The 16,667-nt window shown below is 36.9% G+C and overlaps 1 protein-coding gene and 1 pseudogene across 9 annotated transcripts in view; one reads left to right on the forward strand and one right to left on the reverse strand.

Annotated features, from left to right (window-relative positions):
• The window catches only part of PXDNL (peroxidasin like), a 479,632-nt gene that overhangs the window by 354,739 nt on the left and 108,226 nt on the right, over window positions 1-16,667 (forward strand). For all 9 annotated transcript variants that reach the window (XR_008658991.1, XM_055286430.2, XM_055286431.2 and 6 more), the window contains one exon: window positions 412-570. Coding sequence is in view for 8 of the 9 variants with exons in the window: in XM_055286430.2 (XP_055142405.1) it covers window positions 412-570 (159 nt within the window). In the remaining variant the exon portion in view is untranslated. The remainder of the gene's footprint in view (window positions 1-411; window positions 571-16,667) is intronic.
• LOC129486475 (ribosome biogenesis protein BRX1 homolog) lies at window positions 11,054-11,956 on the reverse strand (annotated as a pseudogene).

Below are 16,667 nucleotides of genomic sequence, written 5' to 3' on the forward strand. Positions count from 1 at the left end.
GATATGCTGCCTCTGCACTTTATTGTATTCCATATATTGCATACACATGATAAACAACTGTCACGAAGATATCTGAAAATCAAATTTAAGAATCAGATTGGTTTTGAAATTTGCTTTCTTATTATAGTAAGGCTGAGGGGCACAAACATGAAGATTAAAAATTCATTAGGAGGCTGGGCTGTTCTGGTGACAGATGAGAAATCCTTACGATACAGTGGCAGAGTTTTGGGGACAAGCGGCATGGGGGTGCTGTGTTTCTGGGGTTGCAATGCTAGGGCAGAACGCACACAGTACACCCTAGCACCGAGAATTTCCTGAAAGACAGGCCTCACCCTTTACCCAGGACAGCCAGCAGCTCTGGCTTTCAGTGCTCTGGGCCACGTAGAATACTTTCTTTACCTCTTTTTGCAGGAGGGCAGCTCCCTGTGGAAGGCCAGCATATGGTTCTCTCCTCTGGCACTTTGAGAATTGACCATGCAGCACAGCATGATCAAGGCCAATATGAATGTCAAGCAGTCAGTTCATTGGGGGTGAAAAAGGTGTCTGTGCAGCTGACTGTAAAACCCAAAGGTAATGTATACTGTGATTCATATTCACATTCTGAAGTGTGCCCTCTGCCTGTGTCTTTAACACACCTGACAGGGATCTTATGACGTATATGACTATATATATAGTCATATGATCTAAGAAATGCAAATTTGGTATCTTCTTCCAATCAGTCTTTCATATAACTTCAGTTTTTAGAATTCTATTTTCATTCATACTAATTATGATTATGTTTTCCTTAAAAATGCCATTTCAGGTTTTCTTACAAATTTTTTTACAATTAGTATGATTAATTAGTCCTACCTGCCTAGACTATCTTACAAAAGAATGCAGCTTCTCGGCCTGACGTGCTGAATCTCACTCTGACACTGAAGTATGTTTTATGCTGAGTGGTATTAGGAATACAGTAAAGACACTCCCCTTCAGACTCTTCATGTGACAACTGTACTTAGGTTTATCCTACCTAATATATATTGTGGAATGAGATTGTGCTATTCATCCATAATTTATTGTCAACTGATATATAAAAAGGGAAAAAAATCAAGGTTTGAATTTTTAAAGATAATTTCAATATAAAAATGAAAAATGGTTGTTATTAATTACTATTGACATTTTTTCTTAGTTTCTGGCCTATGGTGAAATGATGGAACTTAATTACAAAATGCATAGCACCTAAACTGCGTTTTCAGCGCTGCTTTACATTTTGATATAATTTCCTAAGTCTCTCCACAATTTGCTACAATTTGTTCTGACGTAGTAGATCTCAATTCAGAGGTAACATATATTGATGAGAGCATAGGAGAAGGAAAAGCAAAGCTCTGCCGCATGCGTCAGCATAGGTGTGAGAAGAAGCATTGGGAATGCTGACATGTTCATGATGCCTGAACACAGATGAAGGCCTACACTGAGCTACTGTCTACATATGGTCTGTTAGCAATTACTTTCCCCTTATATTTTAGACATACTAAATTTTTTTTAAAGGAAGTTGAGGTTCCCTTATATTTTAGACATATTAAATGTTTTTTTTTTTTTAAAGGAAGTTGAGGTTCTATGAGGGGGAAAAGGATTGTAGGGAAGATGTGCAAATAGCAACTCAAACGAGTGGGAAGATTTGAAAATACAATTGTGGAAAGGTGTCAGGCTATGACGTGCCCTGGCAAACCTTTCTGTCTAAGAAGAAATACCAAAAGCTTGTCTGCAGAATGTTTCAAACTACTTTTGAATTGGTGTTCAACTAAATTCCAAAAATTAGGTGGTATTTACATTATATCTTTTAAAATGGGACCAAGAGTAAGTCCACACATATTATTAAAACCAAATACGAGGTAAGGACACTAAAGAGCCTCATCTTGATTTTTCCCTATTGCCGAATCCTTTCACTTGACTGACTCCTGTTGATGCTTTAGATCTCAATCTAGAGGCCACTTCACTTCCCTAAGGAGGCTTCCTCGACTCTCTAAGACCACTGTAAGTTGCCCCTGTTGAAATTAGTATTAGAATACACCATTTAATCTAGGAGTTGACATATGTAGAAGAATTTGATAAATCTACCACATATCCATAGGTGCGAAAAAATACCACTAGCAATTGGCATGAATATGGAAGCAAACAAGTTTTTTAGAGAACAAAGGGCCCTAAGTGTAGCACCAGATTTTGTGAATGGTGGCAGGTGAGAGCCATATGGAAAGAGTTAGTTGGGATGGTTGGTTGAGTTGGAACACATCAGATCTAGACTTCAGACTATAGAACTATTGAAAGTCTTGATCAGATCGATTATTCAGAATATTCATTAACCTGGGGCGAGCGTGGTGGTTGCTCACACCTGTAATCCCAGCACTTTGGGAGGCTGAGGCTGGTGGATCACCTGAGACCAGGAGTTCGAGACCAGCCTGGCCAACATGGTGAAACCCTGTCTCTACTAAAAATACAAAAATTAGCCAGGCATGGTGGCATGTGCCTGTAGTCCCAGCTACTCGGGAGGCTGAGGTGGGAGACTGAAGAGGGAGAATCGTTTGAACCTGGGAGGCAGAGGTTTCAGTGAGCCAAGATCATGCCACCGCACTCCAGCCGGGGCAACAAAGCAAGACTCCATCTCAAAAAAAAAAAAAGAAAAATAATATTTGTTAACCTAAAGAGGATAGGATAGGTTGGAATGGAGAAAAATGAAAGTCAGAAACCACTGGAGCTACTATTGTCACCAAGGGGTGAATGGAATGGAAGAGTGAATGAATTCAAGAAAAAGTATAGCAGGTTGAATCATTTTATCTCTGAGATTATGAGGAATATTCCCCCCCCCCCCCCCAGTACCTGTTCCCAGTAATACTTTGCAGAACCTTCATCTGTTTCCAGCTAGGAATCAGCTTCCTTAACTATATTTTGGGCATATTGCACATGAATTTTCATGTGCTATGACAGTCTTATTCTGCCTAAGGTGTCTTAGTGTTGAATTTCCTTCGGGTATTAGGTGTTTTTTTTACTATGAAGAATCAAATACTATTTTATTTAAGAAATGTTCTCTTGAATTAATTCATTTAATATCGCTTCTGTCTCATTATTTGTTTCTTTTTGGGGAACCTCCACATTTTGTGTATGTTGCAATACTTCTCAAATTGTGTTCTGTGGTTGCTGGTTGAGAGAGATCCCGAGACCCTTGAGGAGGTTTCCTAGGTTAAAACTTTCTCATAATAGTATCAGTAATTTGCCTCTTCACTGGGTTGACATTTGCGCTGGTGGTGCAAAAGTCATGGTGGGTAAAACTGCTGGAACCTCAGCCAGAACCAAGACAGAGGGTGCCACATGGTAGGAATCTATCATTATATCCTTTGTTTGTAGCAGAAAGTAAAAAAGAAAAGTAATTTTACTTGATGCTGTTATTGATGAAACAGGGGGAAATATTACTTTTATTAAACCTTGACCTTTACATACATATTGTTTCAGTAGTTTGTGTGATAAAGGAAATTGTCAAAAGAAGCTACCTGAAGTTAAATGACGAGTAAAGTTAAATGATGAGTTGCTGGGTGCATCACACCAACATGGTACATGGATACATATGTAACTAACCTGCACATTGTGCACGTGTACCCTAAAACTTAAATAAAAAAAAAGAAGCTACCAATTGTCAAATTTTGGTATAGTATAAAAGAATGTTTACAGTTATCTGAAAAATCCTTAAAAATACTCCTATACTTTTAAAAACATGTCTTTGTGAGGTAATATTTTATTCATAGACTTCAACCAAAACAACTAATTGTAAGAGATTGAATGTGAAAGCAGTTCTTCTACTATTGAGATTTGTAAAACAATGCTACTCTACTCACTACTTTTTTGTAGAAAATATAATTAATTTTCATAAAAATATGTTATTTAAAAATGCTATGAGTTTATAATCATAATTTTAAAATGAACACATAAATTTTTAAATTCTCAGTTTTAGTTCCCAATGCAGTAAGCATAGCTACATGTAAGCCATATAAATAAAAGCTCTTAGTGCTTGTCAATAATTTTTAAAAGTAAAGGTTTCCTGAGGCCAAAATGATTGGGTGCCACTCATCTGTTGATCTTCTTTGCCCAATTTCTAGCTCTCTCTCTTTCTCTCCAATCCCTTTTAGCCCTTTGTTTTCAGAGCATTATGCTGGCTTTTTTCATATCTGTCTTCATATCCCTCATGTGTTTTTGACAGTGTCTTTTCACTCCAGAGATGCTTCTAACCCTGACTTATGCATTTTATTTTTTCCACTAGGATTTTGGATAATTATATGCAAATATTTGTAAGCAATGAATAAAATTAGTAATTTTACAGAAAAATGTAACTAATGAAAATTTATGTCAAAAGAGAGAGAAAGCTAAACAGAATGTTACAAGGAGAAAACAAGTTGCCAGAGATCAGAGCAGAACAGATACTCAAATTATGACTCTCTGGCATGGCTGTAGAGGTTGTTAATTATTCCACGTGTTAAAGCTGTGGAAGAGCTATCTTTACTAAATCATGTGGTCAGGTGCTTTTCCAGGAGTAACTATCATTCCTTTAAATAACATTTCCAATGTTACTTAAATTTCTTAGAGGATCACAAAATAATTAATGCCATAAGGTATTTTTTAAAAACAAGCATAATCTTGATAATAAAACTCTAAGAATTAATTAAAAATAAAAGAAGCAAAGCTCTTACATATCCACACAGAAATCCAAAATGAAAATAAATAAATGTAATCATTAGGTATCAAAGAATCCAGTAGCACATTAAAAACATTAGGGGTATTTATTCCAGAAATTTAAGAACAAAACAGTAGTAGAAAAGAATATATTTTATTAATTAACATATTTTATATTAATAGATTTAGGAAGAAGAATCATGAGTATTTGCATAGCTACTAAAAAGGCATTTGTTAAACATTCAACATTCATTCTCATCAAAAACTCTTCATAACATAGGTCTGAATAGATATTTCTTTAGCATGATAAAATAGGTCTACTGAACTCATTAGCTAGAATCTTGCTTAATCAATAAATGAGATAACATTTTCATAAAGAAAGGAACAGACCACAGATTTCTACTGTCATCACTGTCATTTAACATAGAGTTGAGTGATAAATCATCAAAATTAGGTAAGATATGCAAGAAAGAATAACCAAGAAAATTCTGAAAAAGAACCGGAATCAAGGAGGGCTAATCATACTAGATACTAAAACACATGATAAACCTATAATAATTAAAACGTACCCAGATAGTATATTAGAAAATAATATGTAACCCACAAATTTGTTCCATTTTATCTGGGAATTAATGTGGGAAAAAGGTAGCATTTTCTGTCAGTAAAGAAAGCAACTCAATAATAAAAGAGTTGGGAATAACTCAGTAGACATATGGAAGAGTGACCCTGGGTCCGTGTCACATGGGTTTTGTTCTGGAGGTGTCCTTCCCAGTGAGGGTACAGAAAAAAGGAGAAGAAAAGCCTGCTGACCGGAAGCCAGCAGTGTGGCGACCTCTCCTTCTGTTGCTGTGTGGCCTTACTTGGTCATCAGGGTGCTCTGCGTGACCAGCCCCCAGGCTTCATGTGTGTATTATTCAGAGGCCATATTGAAGTCCTCCCAGTACTCTATTCCCTGATGTGGGACATCCAGCTGCAGCATTTGGTCTTTCAGTCAATCTTACCTCCTCTTAGAACCAACCCCAGCTAATAGGGTTTCCTCATTCAGTGGAGAGTCCTACAGGGCATTTATTACCTGAAAGATAGCTTAAGTCACCATTTTCTGTAGATACCACTAACCATCACAGTGATCAATCTGTAATCATCACAGTGATCTATCTGTGTACCAGTACTGAGGGACTTCAGAAAGTTCATGGAGAATGTATATTAGGAAAAAACTGTAGATGGATTTCAATTTTTTTTTGCACTAAAATAATTGGCACTGACTTGTTATAGCATGTCACGTTGCCATGCTACTCTGTCTCTCAGCTTTGCCTTTGCTTTCTAGTTCTCTGCTGCTGTTCACCTCTACCATGTCATCAAGTCCACTGACCAAGCAGACATCTAACTAGGGAAGTAAATGCTAGTCTCCGCTTCTGTGTGACACTTTCAATTTGATGGGAGGCAACTCTCTTCTCCATATCCAAGAGAATGAAGGGCATTGTATTAGTCTGTTCTCCTGCTACCATGAAGAAATACCTGAGACTGGGTAATTTGTAAAGAAAAGAGGTTTAATTGGCTCAGAGTTTTGCATGGCTGGGGAGGCCTCAGGAAACTTACAATCATGGCAGAAGGCATCTCTTCATATGGTGGCAGGAGAGAGAATGAGTGCCGAGCAGAGGGGGAAGCCCCTTATAAAACCATCAGATCTCGAGAGAACTCAATATTATGAGAACAGTATGGCGGAAACCACCCCCATGATTCAATTATCTCCACCCAGTCCAGCCCTTGACACATGGGAATTATTACAATTCAAAGTGAGATGTGGGTGGGGACACAGAACCAAACCATATGAGGTCTCTTCCCCTCATCACTGCACTGCCCAAAGACATGGGCCCCTCTCTCCCACAGTCACCTGGACAGGCTCTGGATCTGCTCAGTAAGCCCCACAAGGGAGAGGCAGTGCGATCCTGCTGGCCCTCTGAATCTCATAGCTGGGACACATCTTACTCTTCTCCCTGTGCCATAGGCCTTAGCAGCAACACTAAGACAGCTGGAAAAGCCCCCTTAATACCCTGCTGTGTTTTCAGGCCCTTCCTGGGGTCCCAATTCAGACTCAAATGTGTAATTTCCTTCCTAGATAGGTACTTTAGCTATTATTTTAATTTTAAAATATATTTTGTAAGCAGAAGGTAAATATTGAATAAATGTTCACGGTCAGTCAATAAGGGCAACATGCGTTGTGAGCTATGCAGAGTGTTGTGGGATAGCTGCAATGTGGGAGAGCTTTCATGGATGGTGTGGACTCATTCATGATGTTTCACTGGTAATATCCCCAGAGGTCACTGCCACATGAATTATTATTATTATTATTTTTCAATGGATTTTTTTAAATTTCAGTAGGTTTTGGGGGAATAGGTGGTGTTTGGTTACATGAATAAGTTCTTTAGTGGTGATTTCTGAGATTTTGGTGCACCCATCACCCAAGCAGTATACACTGTACCCAGTGTGTAGTCTTTGATCCCTCACCACCCTCCCATCCTTTCCCCCGAGTCCCCAAAGTCCATTGTATCATTATTATCTCTTTTCATCCTCATAGCTTAGCTCCCACTTATGAGTGAGAACATAAAATATTTGATTTTCCATTCCTGAGTTACTTCGCTTAGAATAATAGTCTTCAATTCCATCCAGGTTGCTGCAAATGCCATTATTTCATTCCCTTTCATGGCTGAGTAGTATTACATGGTGTGTGTGTGTGTGTGTGTGTGTGTATACATATATATATATATGTATATTTGTCTCACAATTTCTTCATCCACTTGTTGATTGATGGGCATTTTTGCTGGTTTCATATTTTTGCAATTGCAAATTGTGCTGTTATAAACCTGCATGTGCAAGTATCTTTTTGGTGTAATGACTTCTTTTCCTCTGGGTAAATACTCAGTAGGGGAATTGTTGGATCAAGTGGTAGTTCTAGTTCTAATTCTTTTTTTTTTGAGATGGAGTCTGACTTTGTCACCTAGGCTGGAGTGCAGTGGTGCGATCTTGGCTGACTGCAACCTCTGCCTCCAGGGTTCAAGCAATTCTCCTGCCTCAGCCTCCCAAGTAGCTGGGATTACAGGTGCATGTTAACATGCCTGGCTAATATTTATATTTTTAGTAGAGAAAGTTTTTCACCATGTTGGCCAGGCTGGTCTCGAACTCTTGTCCTCAAGTGATCCACCTACCTTGGCCTCTCAAAGTGTTGGGATTACAGGTGTGAGCCACCGCACCCAGCCTGTACTGTTAATTCTTTAAGGAATCTCCACACTCTTTTCCATAGTGGTTATATTAGTTTACATTCCCACCAGCAGTGTAAAAGTGTTCCCTTTCCACTACATCCATGCCAACTCTATTATTTTTTTATTTTTTTGATTATGGCCATTCTTGCAGGAGTAAGGTGGTATCACATTTTTGCTTTGATTTGCATCTCCCTGATCATTTGTGATATTGAGCATTTTTTCGTATGTTTGTTGGCCCTTTGTATATCTTGTTTTGAGAATTGTCTATTCATGTCCTTAGCCCACTTTTTGATGCCTTATTTGTTTTTTTCTTGATGATTTGTTTGAGTTCCTTGTAGATTCTGGGTATTAGTCCTCACCGGATGCATAGACTGCAAAGATTTTCCTCTATCCTGTGGGTTGTCTGTTTACTCTGCTGATTATTTCTTTTACTGTGCAGAAGCTTGTTATTTTAATTAAGTCCCATTTATTTATCTTCGTTTTTGTTGCATTTGCTTTTGGATTCTTGGTCATTAAGTCTTTGCCCAAGCCAGTGTCTAGAAGGGTTTTTTCCGATGTCATCTTCTACAGTTTTTATGCTTTCAGGTCTTAGATTTAAGTCCTTAATCAATCTTGTGTTGATTTTTGTATAAGGTGAAAGATGAGGATCCAGTTTCGTTCTTCTCCATGTGGCTTGCCAATTATCCCAGCACCATTTGTTGAATAGGGTATCCTTTCCCCACTTTATGTTTTTGTTTGCCTTGTTGAAGATCAGTGGGCCATAAGTATTTGGCTTAATTTCTGGGTTCTCTATTCTGTTCCACTGGTTTATGAGCCATTTTTTTTTTTTTTTACTGAGTCTCGCTCTGTCACCCAGGCTGGAGTGCAGTGGTGCAATCTCGGCTCACTGCAAGCTCCATCTCCCAGGTTCACACCATTCTCCTGCCTCAGCCTCCCGAGTAGCTGGGACTATAGGCGTCCGCCACCATGCCTGGCTAATTTTTTGTATTTTTAATGGAGATGGGGTTTCACCATGTTAGCCAGGATGGTCTCGATCTCCTGACCTCATGATCCACCTGCTTCGGCCTCCCAAATATGTGCCTATTTTTATAACAGTTCCATGCTTTATTGGTGATTATGACCTTATAGTATAGTTTGAAGTCAGGTAATGAGATGCCTCTAGATTTGCTCTTTTTGCTTAGTCTTGCTTTGGTTATGTGGGCTTTTTTTGCTTCCATATGAATTTTAGAATTGCTTTTTTTAGTTCTGTGAAGAATGATGGTGGTATTTTGACGGGAATTGCATTGAATTTTTAGATTGCTTTTGTCAGTATGGTCATTTTCACAATATTGATTCTCCCCATTCATGAGCACAGGATGTGTTTCAATTCATTTGTGTCATCTATGATTTCTTTCAGTAGTGTTTTGAAGTTTTCATTGTAGAGCTCTTTCACCTCCTTGATTAGGTATACTTCTAAGTAGTTTATTTTATTTTACTTTTTGCAGCTATTGTAAAAGGAGTTGAGTTCCTGATTTGATTTTCGATTTGGTTGCTCCTGTATATACCAGTGCTACTGATTTGTGTACATTAATTTTGTATTCTGAAACTTTGCTGAATACATTTATCAGTTCTAGGAACTTTTTGGAGGAGCCTTTAGGGTTTTCTAGGTATACAATCATATCATCAGCAAACAGTGAGTTTGACTTCCCCTTTACTCATTTGGATGGCCCTTATTTCTTTCTCTTGTCCAACTGCTCTGTCTAGGACTTCCAGTACTATGTTGAATAGAAGTAGTTCTGAGGGATAGTGCTGTCGATTTTTCCCCATTCAGTATTATGTTGGTTGTGGGTTTATCATAGACGGCTTTTATTACCTTAGGATATTTCCCTTCTATGCAAATTTTGGTGAGGGGTTTAGTCATAAAGAGATGCTGGATTTTGTCAAATGCTTTTTCTGCATCTATTGATGTAATCATGTGATTTATGTTTTTAATTCTGTTTATGTGGTGTATCACACTTATTGATTTGCATATGTTAAACCATCTGTGCATCCCTGGTATAAAACCTGCTTGATCATGGTGGATTATCATTTTGATATGCTGTTGAATTTGGTTAGCTAGTAGTTTGTTAAGGATTTTTACATCTACATTCATCAGGGATACTGGTCTGTAGTTTTCTTTTTCTGTTATGTCCTTTCCTGGTTTTTGGTATTAGGATGATACTGGCTTCATAGAATGATTTAGGGAAAACTCCCCCTGTCTCTATCTTGTGGAATAGTGTCAATAAGATTGATACCAATTCTTCTTTGAATGTCTGATAGAATTCAGCTATGAATTCTAGAATTTTTTGTTGACAAATTTTTTATTACTGTTTTAATCTCACTACTTACTGTTGGTCTGTTCAGAGTTTCTATTTCTTCCTGGTTTAATCTAGGAAGGTTGTATATTTCCAGGAATGTATCCATCTCCTCTAGGTTTTCTAGTTTGTGCACATGAAGGTTTGCATAGTAGCCTTGAATGATCTTTTGTATTTCTGTGGTATTCGTTGTAATATCTCCTGTTTCATTTCTAATTGAGCTTATTTAGTTCTTTTCTCTTCTTTTCTTGGTTAATCTTGCTAATGACCTATGAATTTTATTTATCTTTTCAAAGAACTAGCTTTTTTTTCATTTATCTTTTGTATTTTGTTTGCTTCAATTTCATGTAGTTCTGCTCTGATCTTTGTTATTTCTTTTCTTCTGCTGGGTTTAGATTTGGTTTGTTCTTCTTTCTCTAGTTCCTTGAGGTGTGACCTTAGATTGTCTGTTTGTGCCCTTTCAGACTTTATGGTGTAGGCCTTTAAGGCTATGAACTTCCCTCTTAGCACTGTGTTTGCTTTATCCCAGAGGTTTTAATAGGTTGTGTATTATTCTTCAGCTCAAACAATTCTGAAATTTCCATCTTGATTTCACTGTTGACCCAGTGATCATTCAGGAGCAGATTGTTTAATTTCCATGTATTTGCATGGTTTTGAGGGATCCTTTTGGAGTTGATTTTCAATTTTATTCCACTGTGGTCTGAACAGTGGGATCATGTGGAATAAGTATCTTTGGCTCTTTCTTTCTCAGTTTCTGCACATCTTTCACTTACTGATTCTCTCTGTATTTTGCAGGTGTGATGGATCTTATGACATGGCAATGCATTTTTGGTGCCTGGTAGTGAGAATTTTCATATAAAGTTGGTCCTCCAGAACTTCCCTGAATAATGTTTATGAGATTTAAGACAAAACAAGGTCCTATTTCTACAAGAGCAACACCTTCTTCTATGATATGAAACTTCTGAAACCATATCCTGTTATCCAAAATAGTGAAAGTAAACACATGGCCCATGAATGGTTGGCTTTTGGGATGATACCACGGTGTACTAAAGATCTGAATTAAGAGTTCTTTTAACACAGCATAATGTAGTAATTCATCAAAAGCTGGGTCAAGACAAAAGGGGCAAGAACCTTTCAAAAGGTTTCCAGTCATCTTTAATTCAGCTAGGGTATGAATATTTTGAACAAGGCATTTAGCAGATGGTCCATGAGGTGAATTTGAAAGCTACATAAAGAGATCCTGTATTTTCTTAGCTTCAAAGTAGATGCGTTTATTACAGTTTTTCATTTCACAGAACTCACTAATCTCAAATTATTTATGCTTACGATCCATTTTAGTATCTACTTAAAATGAGGCATCAACATTCTCAAGTCCTGCATAAAATGTCTTGTTCTAAAATTTATTTATTCCTCTGGAAGAAAAGATGAAAATCTATTCCTTGTTTTTTCACTCCCCCTTGCAAACAGGGCCTGGAATCCAGTCTCTATCTTCTTCTTCCACCTCCTCTGCGGTGGCGCCCAGCTTAGCTGGCTGCTCGGCCTCTTTTTCGCTTCTTTTTGAGTTCTTCGCCTGAACTGCCACGCCTCCATGCTGTTTCCTCTTGGTTGCCGCCATCTTGCCTCCACATTAATTATTTGTTCTCATTATCTACATCTTCTATTTGTAAAGAAAATTTTATTTAATCAGAAAAATTCCCCAAATTTATTACTTTTTAAAATTTTAACTTGTTTATTTCAGCCATTCTACCAGGCTGCAGTGTTAGCTTTCCATTCTTGACTAGAGTCCAGTGTAATCATTTTCTCTTCCAAATATGTTGCATCTAAAAAAAAAAACCAAACAAGAAAAAACAAGCAAAGAAAAAACACTAATGAGGACTTTTTTTTTTTTTTTTTTTTTTTGAGACAGAGTCTCGCTCTATCACCCAGGCTGGAGTGCAGTGGCGTGATCGTGGCTCACTGCAACCCTCACCTCCCTGGGTTCAAGTGATTCTCCTGCCTCAGTCTCCTGAGTAGCTGGGATTACAGGCATGTGCCACTATGCCTAGCTAATTTTTTTGTATTTTTAGTAGAGAAGGAGTTTCACCATGTTAGCCAGGATGGTCTCCGATCTCCTGATCTTGTGATCTGCCTGCCTCGGCCTCCCAAAGTGCTGGGACTACAGGCCTGAGCCATCGCATCTGGCCAATGAAGACTTTTTTGTGTGTTTTTGTCCATGTATTTGATGAAATGTGGAAAGGACAGAGCTCTTTTTCTGGGTGACATTGATCTGTTAATTGATATTTCTTGGGTATAGATGTTCAATCATTATATATCCTTTATAAAAAGCTCCTTTCTACCCTGTTTTTACTACCTCATCTCTGTAAAGAGGCAATCTATAGAATGCTAAAATCAAGATATATTGTGTCTATGGCAAACTGATCTGTGTTACATTCTGTCAGAATTCTGTGACTCAGTTTCCTCATCTAATAAATGCTCATGATTATCATAATTTGGGGGGAATAATATCAATGCCATTAATCTGCAGTAGAGCATACTAGAATTCATAGTGTCTTAATTCTAGTATTTTTAACCTTCTTATTTCCTAGTAGTTCCAAAAAGATTATTAGCAAACATTCTGGAACCATTTGTTACATGGTACAAAATACGTTTAATGTATATTGAGAACAAACCATGTGGTATCACTATTTTACTCACTGGTGACTTAGCAGTAAATACAGCAGAAGAATCCCTGTTCTCTTGGAAAAGATGCTCCTCATCTAAAGGGAAAGAAAATGAAATAAATATCATGTATTCCATACAGTGTTAAGCATGATGAAGAAGCAACAAGGCATAGGGCCAGAAAAATGTGCCAGGACATGTCATTTAAAAAGAGAGGTCAGGGGATACCTCTAGAAGGACATGACATTTGAGCAGAGAGTTGAGTGAAGTGACAGTCAGAGAAAAAAGGCAAATCACTTACAGCGTTTAAACTAACAACAGGCTTTATGTCAGTAGCAACAGAAGCCAAAAGATGCTGGAATCGATTCTTCAAAGTGTTTCGACAAAAATAACTGTAAATCTAATATTATATAAGCATCAACTCCTTCATGGATAGGAGCTAAGTAAAGATATTTTCAGAAAATAAAACTGAGAATATAGTATTGTATACCCATCAAAGTGTTCAAGAATGAGGGCTAAAGATTATCTTCTTGAAGAAGGACAAAATCTTAAAAGAGCTGAGATTCAAAAAAAGAAATTCAATAGTGAATAAAAGAACCTGATGAACATATAGATAATATTAAAATATTTTCTACATTCAATAATAATAATTGTAATCATTAAGGTGTGACATTGAATACAATTATACAATTAAATACTGATTTACAATGGAATATATATTGGAAAAATGGTTATTGAAGTTAAAGTTTTATAATCTTATATATCTGAGATGAGGTGTTGGTTAATAAGTTGGTTAATCTATTAATTTCAGGCTCGTAAGTATGAATGCCACAGATACTAAGGGTAAATAGTAAAGTATAAAAATACAATTATAAGTTTCAAATCGGGAAAGTGAAAATGATGAATTAGAAAACCAGCAAATTAATTGTTTAAATAAAAGCTAAGAAAGGAGTAGTTGCAGCAAATTTACAGATGAATTCTGTAAATGTCCTAAAAGTCAACCCAGTCTTAAACAAAGTTTTGCAGATAATATAAGAGGAAATACATTTCAAATTAACTAATAAAGGAAATTATGGACAAAAAAACTTGTACAAAATACTGCCCCACTGACTCCACTGACATTGCTAGATTAATGGAGGACATTAATCATTTTAATAGATGCAGGGAAAACATTCAATCAAATTTATTAACTAATTATTAAGAAAAGATCTTAGCAACATAGAAATAAAATATTTTCTACAAAAAAACCCTTTTTTTGTAGAAATAAAACAATAGAAAATTACGCTTTTAAAGGTGAAATGTTAGAAATATTTCTTTTATTATTATTATTATTATTTGAGATAGAGTCTTACTCTGTCACCCAGGCTGGAGTGCTGTGGTGCGACCTCTGCTCACCGCAATCTCTGCCTCTGAGATTCAAGTGATTCTCCTGGCTCAGCTTCCCCAGTAGCTGGGACTACAGGAGCGCCCCGCAACATCCAGCTAATTTTTGTATTTTAGTAGAGACAGGTTTTTACCATGTTGGCCAGGCTGCTCTCAAAGTCCTGGGCTCAAGTGATCCCCACCCGCCTTGGCCTCCCAAAGTGCTGGGATTACAGGCATGAGCCACTGCGCCTGGCCGAAATATTCCTTTTAAAATTAGGAAGAAGATTGCATGTACTCAATGTTGTAATGGAAGGTACAGAAAGGCAAGACGTAGAAAACAAATGTTATGACTTTAGAAGAAATATGTACAATTTTATTTGTATATAATAGGATTCTCCTCATATACAATCCAAAAACATCTACAAATAAACTATCAGACCTAAGAGTTCAGCAAGATCACTGGATATGACATTAACAAGTAAAAACCATTTTTCATTCTACATGCCAGCAACAAAATGCCTAATTTTATTTTAAAAGCAAAGCTCCTTAAAATGACAAGAAAGTATAAGTTAAAAATAAATCTAACAAAAGATGTGCAAGAATTGTGTAGAAGAAAAATAAAATGTCATTGAAAGAAATTGAAGAAGACAGACTTACTATTGTAAAGATGCTAATTCTTCCAACATTGATTTATAGATCAATGCAATTCCAATAAAAACCCTTAAAGAGTTCTTGATGGAAACTGAAAGGATGATTCTGGAAGGCATATGGAATAACAAAAATCTAAAAATAACCCAGATCATCCAAATAGCAAGATGGTATTACTGTATACTGCTCAGGGATAACATATTATATGATTGGCTCAAGGATTAACAACTTACCAAAGAGACAAAAAACTCATATGTGTAAGCAATGTCATTGCTCATGGCTGCAGAAACTATGGCTTCTCAACAATAGTTCTGGGCAACTCATTATCCACAGGGAGAAGGTGAAATTACATCTTTACATCACCCTACACACCAAAATCAATTCCAGATAAAAAAGTTTTAATATTTAAAACATTTAACTCTTTTTGAATAAGAAGTAAAATCATTATGATAGTAGTATAGAAAGATTTGCAAAACAAATTACAGAAAACTATTAGCCTATCAGAAAAGATGATAATCTTATCTACATTACAATTTGGATATTCTATTCATAAGTCAGAAATAGAAGATATTTGCAATATATATAACTGACAAGTGTGTTTTGATATCTGTAATATATAGAGAATTCCTGAATTTAATAAAAAAAATTCAATTAACAAATGGGAAAACACAGTCAATACAGCTTGGGAAAAAGTTAAATCAGTATGCTTGCTGAGAATTAATGTAGATGTCCATGAAATGGTTGGTTTCTGAGCGTGGACCTAAGATGTAGAGTCCATGGTTATTAATGAACTAATTTAGAACTAAGGTGGCGCACTGAGTGAGAAGGAAGAGGACCAAGAATTGGACCCCCTTGGAATGTAGAGAGAAGAAAAAGCTATGAGCGATATTATAGAGGAATTCCCAGCCTCTGGCTTACACAAAAATCCTGAGGCGACAAGAGTCTTAGCAGCTAAGAAAAAGTTATTCCCAGAAGGAGAGAATCAAACGTGTCAAAAGCCACAAAAAAGTGCATTCAGTAAAGACTGGAATTTTTTTTAAGGGTCTGAACAAAGGCAGTTTCATACAGTCAAGGAAATCGAAGCCTTAATGAAGTGGGCTGTGGCATAAAGGGTATAGAAGTGCCATGAGCAGAGAATGTTTCTGTTTTCCAAGAAACTTATTGGTTTCTTGGAAACAAGTGAAGAGGGAAACAGTAAAGAGACAGCAGTGGAGATGGGGCTGGGTCGTGCAGAAATAAGTGGAAGGGCCTGTTTTTCCTAGGTATTTTCTAAAGGAAGGAGAGGCTGAAAAGTTGGAAGAGCATGAGCATTAAATAATTTAAGATCACTCAGGTGGCAAGGTGGGGTGAGATTTGCAAATCTAATGATCCAATTGACCTTTAAGAGAAGAGTTATTTTTTTCAGTTTAGATGAGGATAGGAGGGGAGGTAAGAATGGTTGCATGGATTGAATGATACCTCTGTGGACGAAGAGTATAGGAGTCAAGGAATTTATAGTCTGATGGCTTCTGTTTTCTTTGTGGAGAAGTCAATATTGTGTAGGAGAAGAGTATTCCAAGAGATGAAGTAGGTGACTTGAAAGAGAAGTAAATGCTTGAAATTTGTTGCTGTTGATGTGAAATAGGATCTGAATTGACAAGGGCAGTTTGTTCCTGACAATCCAGGACATAGAATCACTCTATTTTTACTGCCGATATTTTGTGAGAAGAAA

The sequence above is a fragment of the Symphalangus syndactylus genome, chromosome 7 (assembly GCF_028878055.3).
Source record: "Symphalangus syndactylus isolate Jambi chromosome 7, NHGRI_mSymSyn1-v2.1_pri, whole genome shotgun sequence".
Classification (NCBI taxonomy): domain Eukaryota; kingdom Metazoa; phylum Chordata; class Mammalia; order Primates; family Hylobatidae; genus Symphalangus; species Symphalangus syndactylus.